Source organism: Halichoeres trimaculatus, unplaced genomic scaffold, assembly GCF_033239565.1.
Source record: "Halichoeres trimaculatus isolate MK-OKI-2021-1 unplaced genomic scaffold, fHalTri1.1 fHalTri1_scaffold_8, whole genome shotgun sequence".
Taxonomy (NCBI): domain Eukaryota; kingdom Metazoa; phylum Chordata; class Actinopteri; order Labriformes; family Labridae; genus Halichoeres; species Halichoeres trimaculatus.
The window spans coordinates 26,739,690-26,758,748 of record NW_027437186.1 but is presented as its reverse complement, the minus strand read 5'-3'; the positions used below and the strand labels follow the sequence as shown (position 1 = coordinate 26,758,748).

General features: G+C 40.3%; 1 protein-coding gene across 2 annotated transcripts in view; it reads right to left on the bottom strand.

The window, feature by feature from the left end:
- disc1 (DISC1 scaffold protein) overlaps positions 1 to 18,952 on the bottom strand; it is a 56,973-nt gene extending 38,021 nt beyond the window's left edge. For both annotated transcript variants that reach the window (XR_012598612.1, XM_074676444.1), the window contains exons 1-8: positions 18,413 to 18,952; positions 9,862 to 10,598; positions 9,160 to 9,229; positions 7,229 to 7,385; positions 6,091 to 6,187; positions 5,363 to 5,595; positions 2,901 to 2,955; positions 71 to 173 (exon numbers count right to left, since the gene is read on the bottom strand). Coding sequence is in view for 1 of the 2 variants with exons in the window: in XM_074676444.1 (XP_074532545.1) it covers positions 71 to 173; positions 2,901 to 2,955; positions 5,363 to 5,595; positions 6,091 to 6,187; positions 7,229 to 7,385; positions 9,160 to 9,229; positions 9,862 to 10,598; positions 18,413 to 18,482 (1,522 nt within the window). In the remaining variant the exon portion in view is untranslated. The remainder of the gene's footprint in view (positions 1 to 70; positions 174 to 2,900; positions 2,956 to 5,362; positions 5,596 to 6,090; positions 6,188 to 7,228; positions 7,386 to 9,159; positions 9,230 to 9,861; positions 10,599 to 18,412) is intronic.
- Positions 18,953 to 19,059: the final 107 nt, after the last annotated feature.

Sequence of the window (19,059 nt, the reverse complement as noted above, 5' to 3'; positions counted from 1 at the left end):
ATAGTGGTGGATTAAAGTAAATGAGGCAAATCAAAGGCGTATCCAGGACATGGTGGGGTGGAGGTGTTACCTGAGATGGCCGCCAGCTTTGCTTCATGCAGCGTTAAAAGCTGAGTTTCTGTCTCGCTGACTTTCCTCCTCAGGCTGCTGCCCAGCCTCTGACTCATGACCACCTGGGGAAACGAGGCAGAGAAAGACGGATGAGAGAGGGGGGAGGAGGTAACTAACAAAACCTTTGCAGACACATGAATCCCACAGGATGCACAGCTCATTTCCAATTCCACTTTCATTTTCTTTTTGACACTCATTCTTACAAGACCTTACAGATTCATTTCCGTTCTCTGCGCCCGCCCTGCTTTGAATACGCAGCGGAGCATCAGTGTTACCTCGTCTGTAACCTTTAGGGGGACAGAGAGGGCGCCGTCTTCCTAGTGGACGGATGGGGAAATGTGAAATCTCCATAAAGGATGCCATTAGAATGTCAGAGAGGGAAAAGGGTCTGAATGTCACGGCCTGACGGGAAGCGGCACCTCAGCTCTGCAGGTTTCACAGAGGAGCTGATGGCTTTAGATACAACCATCTGCCCCCCTCTCTACCTTTAATCCTCTCCTCTGTCAATGCTTTCACTTTGAGTCACAGACACAATCCCCATGATGCACTTCTTCCTTCTTTTGAGGAACTATTTTCATTGCTCAAAGGGATGCAGAGCTGGGTTTTCTGATGCTTGAATCTGACACAGTTTTGTGCAACACTTTGAAAAGGCTATCGAATGCGTTGTTTTTCTGAGGCAGAGCATCTCCGGGGAGTTGAAATATAGAAACAGTTCTTGAAACAGGCTTGCATAATTTTATTTCACACATTACATCAACTGGAAACTGCTGTGAAGTGCTTTTCAAGCTGCAGAAATTCTCACATTGGAGGTTTAATTTCCAAACAGCAGGCTATTTGTCAATCTTATAAAGTCAATAGAGAAAGAGAGAGTGACGTTCATGCCTGGAATCAATTTGTCTCAGCAGGTGAGCCATTTTCTACATGCTGGATATCTCATTTAGGAACAAAACTTTTCGTTTTTACCCAAACAATGGACAGTCTTGTTATTCAGGTAAAGCTGAGAGCACAGTGTATTTATACTTTCCTTTGAGGTGCAACCATTTGATGACGGGTTTCAAAAGGACACGGTAGCAGTAAAGAGGATTCTTTCTGGACCCTCTGCCCCCTGCTGAGCCTCTCCCTCTCTCTCCTTAAGCCAACACTTCTTACAGATTTCTGCAGCTACCTGCATTTTCCAGCTGCAGAGATCCATGAGATCAGAGAGACAGGGGAGAAAACCCAGGAGAGGAGAGAGGGATCTCAGGAGACACTTAAAGAAAGCTTGCACACGGTGGCACACTCAGAAAACCCTACAAAGCTCTGCAGACACATTTTACAAAGCACATACAGCAGCAAGAGTAACCACAGCTGGTAAGAACAAGTGCCAGAGGTTGCAGTTCCCTGAGTGTCCACTGGAGTCTGTCTCCTGCAGTGAGTCAGTCCCCATAGAGCATCATGTTTAAAACTTTACAGCAGATAGAAATATTTTTACAGCGTGGAAAAGAAACAGATTGTCTTTCTATGGCTCAATAATATAAAAAAGTGTCACCGACCAAAACTTCTTTAAGGGATGGTTGATTAATTTTTTTCCAGATAAAAATGTCAGACAAAAAATGTCAGATTTAAAAGATTTAGTTTTTAACTCTCAAAATTATATATATTTTTGTTTTGTTTTGTTTAATTTGATTATTTGTTTTGATTATCTAAATTTTGAGCCTGAAGCAGGAATTTATTTTTTTCATCAGCATTTTAGGTCATTTTCATAAGTTTGCCTTTTTGCAAAGAATTCTGGTCCAAATTTTAGAAGACTGACTTCTTAAAGTTAAAAAGAATGACAATAACAGATTGTTTTTTTCTTTTCTTTTGAAACCTACAAGAAAATATTTTTGTTGGCTCTAACTTAATTCTGTACATTTCTATCTTTATGACAACTCAAACTACAACCTCTAGTCTGAAAATATGAGACAATGTAGAAGTGCTAAAATCTGCAGTTTGTTGACGTCATTTCCGCTACTGTCTCTTTAAGAGCCTTCAAAGCACCCAAGGACTCGGCATTCTGGAAGCTAACATTTCAGAATGTTCCTCCAAAGATCAAAAAACAGAGCAGGACATTTCTGGTTGGTTGGTGTTAGTTTATGATGCTCTTATAAAGACATTCACCAATCAGTGATGTCATTGATTGAGTCATTCTGGTGTGACTTTACAGAAGTGTTTCATCCTGGGATTACTCCGACACACTGCTAACTCACAGTTTGAGACTTTACCCGGGTTTAGATCAACATGAACATTTTAACCTTCTGTCTAGTAAACCACATTCAAACTGGCTATAGAAGCTTAGCAAAAGTGCTTTTTCTGTAAGCTACAGTTTTTTGTTGAGTCTACAGTCTTACAGAACCAAAAATTCAGCTACAACTCCCTGTCTCTATATTGACATTAGCACATTCACAAGCTAATGAATTAGCCACAAGCTTTGTTTGCTCCTCACTCCAACTTATCCACCAAATACGGTCATTTTTGGTTCTAAAAGTGTTCCAGCCAAGACTTCAAACTTCTCTCAGCAAAATAAATGGTGACTGAGTCGATAAGCATCATTAAATAAAGAATGAAAATCTTCACTTTTCAGTCTTCACACAGGAAGTCATCTATGGAGAGCTTGTCAAACAGAAATAAACATATGAACACATTGTATCTGGCATACAGTCTGTGATTTGACTTTGACTTGATGGACATGAGATGATAACAAACACTTGGGCCTTCTGGCTGGCTGAGATTGGGCTGAGTCATGCACTAAAATTAATACAGCAGCTTACTTTAGCTGTGGCCTCTTTGATGGACAGATTCAGGGCCTGCTCCTGCTCCTGGAGTCTGTGAGAAGGAAACACAAAGATATCACAGTGTTTTAATAAAGTCAGCCGTTTTTTTTTTAGCAGGGATTAAAGAGAAATCAATAGGACAAACCAAGCTGCTCTAAATAAAGTGGCTGCTGAATATTCAATAACTGTTACAGGAAAAAATAGCTGTTATATAATGTCATATGATTCAGAGTAAAAAAACAGACTACTCCTTTAAACAAAACTGAAAAATATTGAAGACAAGTCCATCCTAGAGTTGGATTATTGTACAGTCAAACTGGAAGGAACGTACGCAGCAAAACTTTGCATTTAGAATAACAGTTTTAGCACAGTAAAGACGATTTTGTTGAAGGAATAAAATCAGACCGAGTTGGTAGAAAAACCCTCGAGTAGTAGGGAGTAGTAGGGGGAGGTGCAGCATATAGCACAACCCAGAGAAAATCAAACAGTTTAGTGCTTACAAAAGCTCAAAATATAAATTAATCGATGATCAGTTTACTGTATCATTGATAAAAGCTTCAAAGGAGACCTATCTTAACACTTTCACCTTTCAGTTACTCAATTTCAAAAACCTACAAAGTACTTTTGCTCTATTTGCAGCTTAAAACAAACTATTTTTTATCTTATACTGGCTTTTTTGAAGCTCTGGCTGAGCCACATTGTTTTGGTTACTGTCTCTTTAATGACCTGCCTCCAATGTGGCCCCTTTCTTCTGATTGGCTGACTCTGAGTTGTTTGTTCTCTGCCTGTCTCCTTGGTTATTACTTTGTTTCAAGGCTACACTTAACGCTAATAAACTACCAATAAAAAGCCGGATTACAGAAAACCAGTTAGCATTGCAACCAGTATAGCAATAATTCAACAAAGTGCAAACTTTATCATTGATTAAAAATGACTCATTATGACATTATGTTCTTGTGTAATGGACTCCAAATCTGGTGTGGTGAGTTTAGAAAGGAAACAAGCGGAACATCCTATAATAGGTTTAATGATATGTAAACAAGACGAACTGTAACGGTCAATTTATTTGTGACAGAGATTTAAATCAGATTGCAAAACGAAGCATAAAATCCATGAAGCACAAACACAGTCACCTTCAGACGGTCCCACCAGATTTATACCACAAAAACAGCTCAGTTTTATGATGCTCAAACAGGTCAGGTGAAATCTCTAGAAATTGTGTCTCTCTTTAATCCAACAAATAAACCATGATATGAGGAATTAACATTCTGTTTTATGAAAAAGGAGCTGCAGCACAATCACCACACTGACCCGAAACACGGCACTGGGAGATGAGTGTCTGAATACCCAATCAGAGGTCGCCGTTTCAATCAGCAACCAGAATAAACATATTCCAGTCGAGGTGAGGATACGTCAGATATCAAATTATTCCCATGATGGTGGGTCATGCCACCGAGACGACGATAAATGCAATTTACATGTTTCTCTAACGAGCGGGAAGATGTAGAGCGCCATTAACTTCAGAGGACACGATGCACAGGGATCATTTACATCTGAGGGAAAACATTAACATTCAAAGTAGGTTCAAGCAGGTGTGTGAGGAGAGGATGAGGGCACAGGGGAGGAAGAAGAGTGGAAAATGTATTATAATATCTGCTTTAAAGCTCATCTCTTTGAAAGAAAAACAAACCTCTTAAAGTCTATCTGCAGGAAGTGACCAAGAGGTATTTTCAAACTATAAAAATGTGTCAATGATATCTCTGAGGATTTAAAAATTACATCCATACTCCTTCAAAGAGTGCCTTCCTGAGCTCCTAATAGAATGTCATGATGGTCTTGCCAGAGATTTTGTACAGTTTTGGCACCAGATTAAACCTCTGTCAGATCAAAAATGCTGCATTATTCGTCTGATGCCAACCGAAGCAATGAGGGAAAGAATCCCTGGGAAAAAAAGGATTTGAAAGGCAACATCTTCCTCAAAATGGGCTCATTTAAAGCTCAGAAAATTCAAGAGAGGAACTTGTGATGCACTCACAGCTCTTTAGCAGCCCCACCTGGTAACTGAGGGTACTGCAGGACGTCTGCTCTGCAGGGTCAGAGGGGGACAAACCTAATTGTGGAACTTTAAACTAATGCTTATATATTTTTTTGTAATGTTAAGTAACTCATGCAGTTTAATGATCAAGATTTAAAGTTGAAAGTTAATATGCCCACAGTCAGAGGAGAAAAAGACATTTCAATTTACATAATTAATACGGCATTGAAGTGTCACATCTTCAAGGTGTGAAAATATTTCTTCACGACACTCAAAGGTGCAATGACAGAATATCTCTTGCATGTATTCACACATGAAGAGCAGGAGTTAACACACCGTCTGTGCAGAAAGAGTGAGCACCGTCCCCAAAAATCTGAAAATTCTCCTGCAAACTTTGAAGAACTTTTGTGAGAGTGTTTCTGACCTGATGATAGAGGGTGGAGGAGAGACTGAGATCTGCGCTCTGTTCTCTGACGAGACGAGGTCCTGCAGGGTCCTGCTCATGTCTCGGAGCTGGTCCCCACTGTAGCTCCGCAGTACTGTGCCCTCCAATTCCTCGGCCTCAGCTCGCTGCTCCTCCTGCTGGATCTGCCGCTCCAGCTGTATGCTGCGGTTCTTCAGCTCTGCCAGCCGCCGCTGCAGCTCACACATCTCCTCCTGCACAGAATAAGATATTATTTTAATATTACTTTATTTGACTCATTAACTTTGACTTTGATACTCTTTCTGAGCATGTGCAAACTCTGTGACCTTTTTGAAATGACTGAAAACACCTTTAATAGAGGTGATACCGTCTCAAAGGTCACTTCTACAGTTTAATTTAAGTCGAAACAAACCACTTTTTAACTTTTTGGGGGCTATGCGTGGACTATATGGAAGAGGTTCTACCATCAGCTGAACTGTGAAACTGAAAACCAGGATAGACTACTGCAAAGCAGACCCAACAGAACATTCAGCACAGATTCACAGAAATCCTCTTCATGTTCTCCTCTAACATTTGTTAAATCCTGTTTCTTCTGACATGGTCGTGACATTGAATTGCAAAATAAGCGTTCAAATTCAGTGGTGACAAAAATCTCAGCCCATAAAAAACAGACATGACCAGACGTGACTATTTCCAGCTTTGTGTGACATGATTTTAGACTGTTTTACCTCCACCAGGTGTTTCTCTTGGATCAGACGATCTCTTCGTTGAAGTGGACCCCGCAGTGAGTCAGACTCCTCATCTGCATCAGGATCAACATCGTCCCTGAAATGGATCACCACCAATACGACAACATGGATGAGGTACATTTTACCCAGCTATAAATCATACTTGATTCTGATTGGTCAAAACCTCACAACAATAATATGTTTTTACTACCCAATTGACACAAGGACCACCTAATCACAGGTCAAATCAAATAAATCCCCAAAAAGTAGTCCATCTCATTCCCTCAGCCTGTTGACTCTGAGGTAAAAATGTTAGTGTCCGTTAATATATGAGAGTGTGCTGGCATCAATAAAATCTTTTCTAAACCAATATCTTTGGTCTTTTTTTTACAACCAGGGATATGAATATGATGTTGTCTTGACTGTTTTCAGGCACATATCCCCCATGATGCTCCTGATTTCTACTGACAGCAGAAATAGCGGTGTCGACATCAGGGTTCATTGCATTTTAGCCAATAATTAAGTTTGAGGTGATTTTGTGAGCCACATAAGTAATAAAGACTAAAATAATAGTTATCGTACTTAGAAAAATTAGTCTGCCAAATGAGGTGAGTCACCTGGATGGCGTTAACAAACAGACGTATGTTGAGAAACTAGCTAACCAGCTTACATATTCTTGCAGTTGTTAAGTTTAGCTAACTTCTTCATTTCTCACGGTTGGAGGTTACCACTTGTTTGTACCACTGTTTTTGGCCTCTCTACTTATCTGCGTGGCTGGAAACCCACTGGAGCATGTTATTTCCTGGTGTAAGTGTTGGAAAAAGGCTCTGAGTTACACAATAACATGTTTTTTTTCACACGTTACCATGTGAGCGGTGGGTCATAGAGGTTCAGGATACTCTGTGGAGGAGGAGACCCCACCTGATTTCCTTCCTGTTATGAGAGCTATTTCTAACTCTCCTCCCTGACCGTTGCATCCTGACACATCATGATGAGGACAGGGAGTGATGACGGTAAGATAAAAGACATTTAGACTGAATCTGATAACTTACAGCAAGGAAATGTAGCAAGAGCAGACTGTGAGCTGTGTATGACTGTTGGATTATCGAATCACAGTGACTTTATTTGTTTGTCTGACCTGCACTGGCTGCAGTTTGTCCTCTGGAGGGCGCTGTGCACCACCTGTGTGAGCCTCTGCAGGAACAGAGCCACGCTGGGCTGAGTGGAGGGTAAACCCAGCTTCAGAGCTCCTCTCTCTCTGCACAGCTCCTCCAACTTCTTCCCAAAACGCTCAGCTGATCACATACAGAGAGATAAACACACACGGTAAAAATCATGCCGCATCATGTGCCTTAGAGGTCAAGTTAACAAACAGTTTCTGTTTCCTCTATTATTTAAAGCTGTCAGTCTGTCAATCCAAAGCTTAGAGTCTAATTTTCACCTTTAGCTAAATGTTCTTGACTTGAAGACTTGTTGAATCCCTGCTGGGAAAATGGTTTCCTGTTAACAGGTGTGAAAAGGGGTTTAAAATTCAAACAGTAAACCTGAAAAGATACCAGCCCTACTGACCCAAATATTCATTCAGTTAAACAGTTCACAGCCGGCAGGACTCCGTCAGCAGATGTTGGAATTTATTTCTGTCACAAGGTCCAAGAAATGGGTCAGAGGAGAGGAGTCCCCTTTGGAAAATAAACTATCTTCAGGCAGCAAGAAGGTCAAACAGGGTCTGACATGAATTCTGGAAATCGAGTAAAGTCAATATTCAATTAGGCAGACTGGTTTGTCCTCGTGCAGGGTTTATCAGTGGAACACCAAAAGCTGAACCTGGAGGATAAAACGGATTTATTTTATTTAGATTAAAAAGGAATTATATTAAACTTTAGGTACTTTCTTCCACTCTCTGACGTTTTCTATGTCTTGTTTTTCTATGGCCTAGTGAATCAGGAATAAGCGAACACTGCCACAAAGTTTCAGTTTGTTTTTGAGCAAACAAGTTTTGTGTTTTTGACTCAATCATCAAAGTGATCCTTAATGCAGGAAACAAATCGTATTATAGGTATTAACCTTAGTTAAGTCAGGACCACTGTCATCAAAAGATACATTATTTTCATGCGGCTGTTGTGGGAACTTCCTGCCCATCCATGTGACTATGAGATAGAGGCAGGGGAAGCACACTTTTTTTTCGTATGCATTCATTAGAAACCTCAGGTGGGGAGAGCACACCTTCCTTCCCTTTTATATATATACATGAAAGCAGAGGCAGGGAGAGCACCAGTACATAGGTACAGAGCGAGCATCAGTCCAGGGGTGTTGAGAGAGTCTGATGTTCTGTCCGCCAAGCTTGACTTTGAAGCCTGTACTAACACTTCACTTGATGTTTTTAAAATTTGGCTCTTGAACTTTCTGTAAAAATCCCTGAAGTCTTGTGAGTTGAAAGTAAAAAGTGTATCTTTCTAATTCCACGTGCCATTTATCAAAAACTAAATCAGTTTACAAAAATCTGATTACTACAAGCCAGGGACTTTGAGTTCATGCCAATATCAGACCAGCTGTGAGCTTTATTGGACTAATAGACTGCCATAGGATGCTTACACACTCTTTATTCACTCAATCACATGATCACATTTAATTTGCAAGTTAGCACTGATTAGCAGCTAGCTGTTTGTGCTCACTGTAACCGGCTCGGTCCCTCCTTCAGTGTTTGCTGTGCTTTGATTCGTTTGTGGCTGCCCATGCATGAAAGTCGGGGTTGTTGTTGACATTTCATGCTTTGGTCACAGTGAACTGTCAAAGGTTCATTCCCTGATAGCTTAGCATTTGCTAGCACCTCTCCAGCTGGTAGAAAAGCTAAGGGAAACTGCTTATGGTCACTTCTAAAACCATATGGAGATAAATAAGTCAACTTCAAGGCTTACCTTAATGGTTGGTGCAATGATGGATTTATTTTAAATCAGTCTCTTTTACTGTTACCAGCCAGGTCTAGCGGTTTTTACATAAATCCATAGCTGAACAACAACTTCTGAAATTATCTGTTCTAAGTCAGCTCATCAGACTGAAATTTTTGCTCACCTGCATCATAGTCATCATCCAGGATGGCTTTCTGCTGGAGCCTCTGAAGCTTCAACATCATGGATTCGATCTGAGAGAAGAAGACGGGAAAGATTATCTCACAGTCCGAAGGGTGAGGATCTTAAAACACACAGACTAAAAAAATAGAAGTGTGAGGGTGCAACGGCCGATGGGTCAGAGTGAAACTGAGTCAGCGAGTTCAGGACAGAGTGAGGAGTTTAAAACCTGACATTTTTGCACTTTTTAAACATCAGCTGCAGGAAAACTTTAACAAACACTTTTCAGTGTTTAGTTTGTTTTTTAGCCGGCAACATATAATACTTAATTCTGATTGGTGAAAACATCATTACCAATCAGAATCATGAACCAAAACAAAGATATATATATTTCTCGACAACAAAAGGGACATCAGAAGCAACCTGATTACATTTTATCACATCAATCCACCAAAAATAGTCTCACAATTCAGCTACCGGTTGACATTGTGGCAAAAGCGTTAGCCTGGTTCTTAGAGAACCTACTGCTTTAACTCAAACATGAATTGTAAGAAAAAAGATCTTTAGGGGCTTTGATTTCTCCCTGGAGTCAGTTTCTGAGAGCCAGCCAAGCTGGTTCCACATGTTACCTTATGTTAGGCCAAGCAAACAAGCTTGTATTTTTCTGTTGTGGTAAAAGTTATTGTGATGGATCAGTGTCTCCTACCTTGGTGTGCGTGCGATTGTTCTGTAGGCAGTCTTGCAGCACACCTTCATACTTTCTCACCAGGTTGTCCACGCCATGGTCGCTGGCTGGTGTTGCGCTCTCATACCCTGAGGTTACGGAGGAGGCTGAGGCAGTGTCTGAGTCAACAGACAGTGAGGAGGTGATCTCCAAGTCCACAGACTGAGAGTCACAGTCCGGCAGGTTGGACTTCATCTCCGTGTTGGTGTTTCCCCACAAACAGTCGCGCCATAATCGACTACCTGAGAGCGCCCCGTCTCTCTCAGAGGGATCTGATTGGGTGGCGGTCGGACTGATTGTTTGAGGTGTTTTAGTGGAGTTTAGTGACTGCTGGATGAAGCTGAAGCTGGAGTTAAAGGATGACTCTGAGGCTGCAGGACTCGGGGTTAACCTCAGCGCGGATGTACCATCAATTTCCCTGCATGCCTCAGGAGAAAGAGGGCGTGTCACAGAGCAGGGGACACTTTCACTCCTCCAGGTGCTACGTGAGAGTCCATGAGGTGTCTCCTGACTCATAACGGACACTTTGACAGCAGGCGTCTCCTCTGTGTGACGTCCAGATTTTCTGATGCATGTGGCGCTCCCTCCATCATCCTCCTCTTCCTCCTCCTGACCACGAGACGAGCTCTGCAGTCTGGATGCTTCTCCTCTCATGTACCCCGGTCTTCGGTGGAACCTCTTGCGGCCAGAGCTGCCAGCTGTCCCTGTTGCTCGGCCACCTGTCGATACAGAGATTACCCATTAATCTGGAGATAAAGAGGGAGCTCGTGCAAACAGCAGGATTGACCGAGTAGATCATGAGACAGCAGGAGAGATGTGATGCTAACAGTGCTAATTACACCAACACGTAAACAAACATACAGCTAACACTGTGACTGTGATAAACCCACACCCTAAAGACTATCTCCTCTTTCTTTAAGCTAACACCAAGTGATAAACTACTTTGGCAGCTCGGTGACGTTTCCCACAGCTTTGCTCCAGCTGTTGGGAAATACCAAAACCGAGCCGTCAGTTTGAGTTAATACAGAGCGCTCAGCAGAGGAGCGAACACTGAGAACACTTCCTGGGGTTATATTTGAACTTGTTTATCTGTAAAACAAAAGAAGTCCCTTATTTACTGTAAAATTTACACCAACCTTTTTACAGTGCACATTTGTGTTAAATCAAAGTTAAAACTCCATATCTTAGAATCAGATTTAACCAAAATCTGACCTTTAAATACTAGGCTTTTCAGCAGCAGATGTTTCATTTAGTCCAGGATCTGGGGCTAATATGAGACATATCTACTGCTTGTTAGAAAAGAGAAACACTCTAGGAGGTCGCTCGAACTTGAGGCAAATTCCCACAGATGCTTTGCTGAGTTCTTCACACTATCGGGATATTCAGTGAATGAGAAATTTAAAACATCAGCAATATTTTGTGTTTACTTAACTTTAAAGCACAAATCTTTCAATGGGCTCTGTTTGAGTTACTGAAGCCAAGTATATAAGAAAAACGTCCACTTCACGGCTCCATATGAGATTTCATATCATCCCCTGGTAAAACAAATTAAGGGACTATAGAACTCAACATTATGGAACCTTCCTTTACTGTTCCCTCTGCTAAACTGGTGTTTTTATCAAGGCAACAATTTATAAATAAAAAATGATGAAATATGGTCATATGGTTTCAACACTAAATCTGACCTGGAAATTTTGAAAAAAGACAAAATGACCCCTCACAACAAAGCTCAGGTAAGTGTTACATCCTTATCACCCTTTATATCCACCAAGTGCCATTCAGGCCACCTGGACTTTTTGGTTATTTTGTCCTTAAAAGATTCAGAGAACCATTCAATTTTTTTCCTGCCCAAATAGTTGGACAGTTAGGGTAATGAGAATAGCTTGCATCAGTTATTGCATGTGATTGGAACATCGTTACTCATAGGTTCCTATGCAGTACCATAATGCCCCAGATATCACCATAAAGTCCGTCTTTTCTCCTTTAATAGCTGTTTGTATTTTTTTGCCAGCCAAAATGGTTGAGGAGTTATGGTAAATTAAAGAACACTTGTTAAGGTGCAACCAGGCCCTCTGATGGGTCTTAAAGAGTTAGGGAGATTTACCAATAAGTGATGTCACAAAGTCAGCATGTTTGGGGTTACTTCAATGCATGATTACCTCACAATCCGAGACTTTTTCCACCTTGAGAATACCTAAGAGTTGTAAATATCTGAACAAACTCTAATTCAAAATTTATTTTTCATATGGGTTTCCCAAGGTTCAGTTGCTCTCAGCCAAAAAACAAAACCATTAGTTAAAGTCAAAACCAGTAAAAGCTAGAAGATAAATCAGGAAGTAGTAACATGCTAGGAAAGAAACAGGCTAGGTCATGCAAGCACAAGCTACTAAAACATAAGTAATTTGGCCAGATTTTTTACTTCACACTACACTCAACCACTAACTGTTAATAAAGAGAAAATGTATCAATCAAAATCTGTTTTTCCACACTGGAATTAGATTTGCACTGGGTATCTGCTCATACACAAAAGGTAGGTATCAGAATCAGTACCAGGAGGTTTAAAGACATGTTGTAGCATCGCTAATGTCACCCAGTACTGCTTTAAATGGACTTAATGAGAGTGAAATGAATCAGTGTAACCATTTTTTGGTTTAAGAAGCAGAGCCTGTGCTCAGCGCTGACACCTGCTGCAACTTCACATGATTGAAACATTTAATGTGAAGGATTCAGAGAGACAGATATGCTGAATGGCGGGAATCAACGGCCTCTTTGTGTACAGCTGCACCACTCTTTTTTTCACTACGGGCTCTCAATTTTCTCTTCCCACACACACACACACACACACACACACACACACACACACACACACACACACACACACACACTCGAGACACAGAGACACACTAACACATCGACTTTTGTCCTGAAGACAGAGAGCGCATTCATGCGTCTGTCAAACTAAAAGCCAGTTACTCTTTTTAAAAGACGCTTATCAACAAATCAACCTTAGCAGCCATCAAACACATCCGTAAAGACATTTTCTCTGACTAGAAAGTTTATCATTTGTCATAATCCGAGGGGATTTTCTACAAGAGGAGCATTTTTAAAGCTAGTCTGTGTTTGTATGAGAGGAATGCAGGACACGAAACAAACCATGACCGCCATGGAGAAACCACAGCTCTGTGCTCAACCCCCACGACCTCTGGTGATGTCACTCCTAAACCATCCAATGTGACTGAAGAGAGAACACACTAAAAACACAACACTACAAGGAGAGCTGGGACAAGAGGAAACCTTCAGAGGGAAGAAACAAAACTGCAGTTCTCCTACAGTCCACTAGGGTCATTAAATTTCTAAACAACTCACATTTTTACAACAGATTCAAAGCTAGAGGGAGGATAAGGGGGCATGGCCCCTTTGACTGCTACCTGCCCTTTTTGGCTGCACTCAGGAAATCAGCGTTCTAGAAGCTAAATTTCTGGAATGCTCTTTGTTTCTGATTGGTTGGTGTTACTTTATGATGCTCTTATAAAGACATTCACCAATCAGTGAGGTCACAGATTGAGTCATTTTGGTTTTGAAGAAGTGTTTCATCCTGTCCACAGTTACCTCACAGTAACTCAGACTTGGTCCACATTTAGGATCAACATCCAAAATCTGAACTACCTGTTTGTCTGTGAAATATGAGATGGACTCAAGTGAACACTGGAGAGACTGCAGGTGTTTTATACTTCCAAAACTATGCTTTATTTTTCAACACTGCAGGTTTCTGCATTGTAAACCAGAGACCCCAGTTAGATTAACTGCAGGGAACACTATCGGAACTGCAACTTGAAAACTTGGTGGAACTTCAGGAACCCTGAGCTCTAAATCCAAGAAGGCTGCTTCATACATACACAATCAAAGCTGTAATTTCAGTAGGGTTTGTTTTCAACTGAGTTCTATTTTGTGCAATATCTATCTGTAGACTTCTTGTTGTGTTTCTGCCTAGTAAAAACCATAGACTGTATATAGAGTGGACAGCATGGCTCTGCCATTTACCATTGTATGTTTTGAAGCCAAAATACCCACGTTACAGGCGTAGCCATTGGTAGATGTTGTGCAGCCATAGTCTGCGCATTAGAGACTGTGAGGGATTCTGGGACAATCATAGTGGAGCCGGGTGACAAAAATAATATATATTTTTTTATTTCGTGAGTCCAACCTCTTCTTGACTCTACCTCCTGACATATTTTACAATCCCCGAAAAAAATACACAAGAACGGCAGCTGTCAATCATCATTAAATGTGATGTAAAACCTAATTTTTAACCTCTTATAACAAACGAAAATGAAACCTTTCAGAAAAAAAGAGGGCTTGAATACAAGGCAGCCAAATATCTTCAAATCACTACAACAATCGGACGTGAGAAAAATTTCTACGAGGTGTATCAATTTTTTAAAGTTTGACAACAGCTCTTCTGCAATGGCTGGAGAGACAGATTTTTTTACATTTACCGCAGCCAGCCACCAGGGGGAGCAGTTTTTGTAGTGACCTCACTTCAAGGCAAGCAAGATGACGTCCATTTTTTTAACAGTCTATTGTAAAAACTTTGATGTTGCCACCTTGTATTTACTATCAGTGCTAACAACAACAACGTCAACAACAACAACAACAACTTATTCAACTTGTTACTCGGACATGATATCACTCCCTGCTCCAACATCTGACTTTAGTGGTGAATGGGACTCCCCAAACTTTATGGCTTCTCTTTGTGTCTCAATTCATGGAACATATTTCTCTGCTGCTACTTGTTGGCCTGTGATGTGTAATGCGCCATTTACCTTGTCTTAACATTTGTTTTAGCAATGTTAGCTAGCCACTGCTAATATTACAATAAACCAGCAGATCTCTTTGTGCTCACTAAACTTGTGTTTGTCTTTTTTATGCAATGCCATGGGCTTACAAGCTAGAAATTATGTTCCTCCAGTCTCTTTTATGTTCCTAGCTTTGTTAGCTTAGCATTAGCCATCTTCCAGCTCCCCTCTCTTGTCTAACTGTGGTCAGCTCTGGCTTCAAAGAATCAAAATCGTTAAAAAGCCAAAGTGGAGGCTTTATGAGCCAGTCAATAAACTGATGGGTGACGTCGTGGTTGCTTCATCCATTATTCACTCCATCAGTCAGAGACACCACTTCAGGGAGAGTCTGGACTTCAGGGACAGGTTTTCAGAGAGAGTAACATGGAGCAGGGGACCACAGGGACCACCTCACTGAATCTAAGGTTACACAGCCCCATTAGTGTTTCTTTGCAGACGAGGCTGCTCTTCCAGAACCAGTTTAAGAAACCCAACCCCCTCTGAAAGCACAACACACTGGACTCACCGTCCACCATCTGCTGGATCCAAATTTACACACTTTAATGACGAGAAGCTCTCAGTGATGGAGAGAGTTTTTGTTTCCTCGCTCTGCTTCAGTTACACAAAGACGGATTCTCTCAAGGAGGGAAGGAAATGCCTCAAGGCCCGCTCTGTGAATGAGTGTGTGTGATGGGGGGACATCGTAGAGTTCTGTCATCGGCTGCTTCCTGCTAAGCTTAAACATTTTGACAGGAATTCAGAGAGAAACAGAAACATGGCACCAACTTGGATCAGAACTATTCATTTCTGTTCCAATCTGCTAAAACAACCCGCTCATTATACATCATCCCTCATTTATCCCTCTGTTAGAGCAGTCTCTAATCTGTTGCTCATGTCTGAGTTAAACTCTGGGAACACATAGGGATTATTTACCTTCATAGATTAAAGAGGCCCCCCTCAGGTTGAACACTGCGTCTCATTGGCTACTCAGAGAGCTTCAGCCAGAGACGAGAGGAATGTCGAGGATCTCATAAAAACACAAACGTTTGAGGAACAAGCCTCACACACACACACACACACACACACTCATTAACACACACAGACACACAGAGATATTTGAACGTCAGCAGCCTCCTGAGAAGCAGATGTGCTTCTTGTGACCAACAGAAAAGGGAAGTGAAAGCCGGTGAGCAGTTTTGAAAGTGGTGACGAACAGAGAGGTTTAACTGGAAATAAGCTACACTGACAGACAGGAAAATTTAATTTATGATAATACAGAGCTTAATCTCTGCCCTGCTCTGCTGAGACTTTAACGCAGAAAAACTCTCCTCCTCACTTCCTGTCAACTCACATGAGGATCATAAAGTGTCTGAATGTTGGCAATTCAGAGAAGGGAAGAATGAAAAGAGTCTGACACTAAGAAACAATAAAGTACTGAACTGACACTTTTTTGTTCTAAAATTAAAGGGCATAACTTGCACTCTCTCTTTTTTAGACATATAATCTTTTTGTTTTTTGTTTAAGTCTTCTGGTCTTTCAAAAAAAACCATTTGAAGTTTTATATTGTTGAGCATTGTGTAAACAGTGTGTACAATAGCGATTACGGTCAAAGAAAGTAAAAAAATAAGACTTTTAGAATGTGGTGAAAATATAATCTGAGAAAATTTATAATTTTAAGATTAAAAAACCTCAAAAAGTTACAAGACAAAGCTGTGATGTTAAAATTAGATTAAAGTCTAATTTGACACCAAAAAGGCATAATGTTGAAATGAATAAAGTTGTAATATGATTCAAAAAATCAAGGCGTTACAGAAAAAAAGTCATATTGTGACAGAAAAAGTCACGTTGTTATGATAAATAAAGTTGTAATTCATTGATTATGAAGTCATAATGTTATGATTTAAAAAAAACATGTTTTTACAATAAAGTAATGATATTATGGCAAAACAAATCATAATTTTACACTAAAAAGTTGTTACATTGCAATAAATAAACCTGTAATGTTACAATGAATTAAAGTCATGATGTTCCATGAATAAAGTTATCACTTGTGAAATTTTCAAAACTCCTGAGTTATAAACACTCCTCCCCCATCTAGTGTGTGCTAACAGATAAATGATTTATTGAGACTAAAATCCTGTTCTGGACCAGGTTGTAATCATGTTTATTTCTGCTGTATAGATCAGCTTTTTGAATGGCTGTGTATGTGGCTCCTGCTGTTTCTGAACACAGCCTCTAGTGGACACTCAAGGTACTGCAGTAACACAAATACATCATAAAACTGTCTTTTATATTTAGTAATCAGACTCTCCTTATCCATCATCACATCAGCTCACCTGTGACTCTTCTTCTGTTGATTTTTTATGAACTTTTTCTGGTTTAAAGCTTTAATCTTTGGATTCTGCTAAAATGTTCGTTTTGTGTTTTGTTTATATTTGCATTTTACTGTTTTTGTTTGCTTTGTGCTTTTGTTCCATGAACCTTCTGAGCTGCATTTCTTCTGTGATTCATAAATATAGAAACATCACACTTTCACAGCTGTTCCTTTAAGTTCATTAAAACACAACATCTGGATCATTATCTCTGCTCATATCTCAGCAGCATCTTGTTACCCATCATGCTTGGTGTTGGGCTGAATCCCTGAAGTTGTTGTTTATACATTTAAATATGGTCTTATTTATCATTTTGCTGTGATGTTAATGATCATGTTTTTATTGATGTTTTTTTTTTTTAGATTTCTTTTCCCAGCAGATATAATTTGGCCTTGAACTATAGTTTTCTTATGAATAGACTTAGAGATACTAAATTTTTCAGATTGCAACTCCTAGAATATCGCTACCAGACACTCACAATCTCTTGCTTGACCCTTAAGGTGGATCAAAGCAGACTAAAACTTCAAAAATAAATTTTTAAAAAAAGCACCTAAAAACTCCTTTAATTTGCAGGATGGTAAAGATCATCAGACCTTTGTGCATTTTATTGTGCTGCTGCTGATCCTTCTGATAATCTGGTGCAGAAACTTCAAGGGTCACACAGCAACAAAGAGGAGCAAAAGTAGTTTTATCAATTCTAACGCTAGCATTTGTTCATATCTTTAATAAAGGATAAAATATATGTAACTTCAATAATGAAAAAAAATATTTTCTGTCATTTTTTTTAAATGTTTTTTTTGCTTTTTTGTGGGGGACTGGTACACTGTGGCTTCTTAATCAGAATCTAACGACCCTCACTGGAGTCCAGACCTCCACATTGGACACCACTAAGTTTAAATATAATTGATTACACTTCCTGAGCTCATATCACCTGCAGAGTTTTTTGCTGTATGAATTTCAAGCATTTTGCAGCAACTCTGGGCATTAATAAAGAAATGTAATGTACCTCAAACATCAACTGTATTATAAAAGATTATGTTCAAAATAAGTTAAAATTCAAAGTCTGCTAAAAAGTGTAAAAACACACTCTTCTTATTTATCTTTATGAAAGCAAGTCTCTGTGGAGCTGCAGGATTCCTTTGCATGTCTTCAACCTGAGCTCCGAATTTAAACTCTGTGTCCCCTCTCCTGTGATAATGTCACACTTACTTTAACTCTTTTTGACTCATTCTGATCAGATTAAAGCTTATTAAACGCTCGAAACAGCCTGTTGCTGCTCGGGTTTCGTAGAAACATCAGCTGACAGTTGAAACAGTTTCATTTTACCTTCTTTGACTTCTCGGTGGTGAAGTAGAGAGCTGCTGCGACATTCAAACCCCATCAGCCCTGCGAACATCTTCCCATCGACAGAAACAGCTGTTAGATCCAGAAGTTAGACTTATCCCGGTTCTTCTTCGACCATGTTTCAGGATCCAGGCTGAGGGCTGATCTCATTTCCGTTTGTGGAAAAATCAACCCAGACTGTTTTCCTCTCCTAGTTTGGTCCAAATAAACGTAGCCGGCTTTTTGCACTCTATCTCAAGAATGAGAATTTACATGTTAAATACAGTTTGGACGCTTTGGACGCACTCCAGATAGTCTCGTTTCTGCTCAGAGGAAAAGAAGCTATGAGGACAAACCGTGTGCAGGAGAGAGAAGAAGCTCCTATTGTTTCTGGTTTCCGAAGAATAAAATGATAAAAAAAAACAGCTGGAAAAATTAGGAGGTAAAGCTAAGGAGAAATGTCTCAGGGATCGATCTGCTCCGTTACTCTCTGTGCCGCGCGTCGCGTGTCTGGGCAGCGCGAGGAGCTCCTACGTGTTCAGGAATCTGAGTCCAGAGAGAGCGAGAGGGGAGGGGGGAGTGTCAAAATAAAGAGTAAGTATGGACAATAGTGGAGGAAGAATATGACCCATGAAATGAAAGTTTCTTCC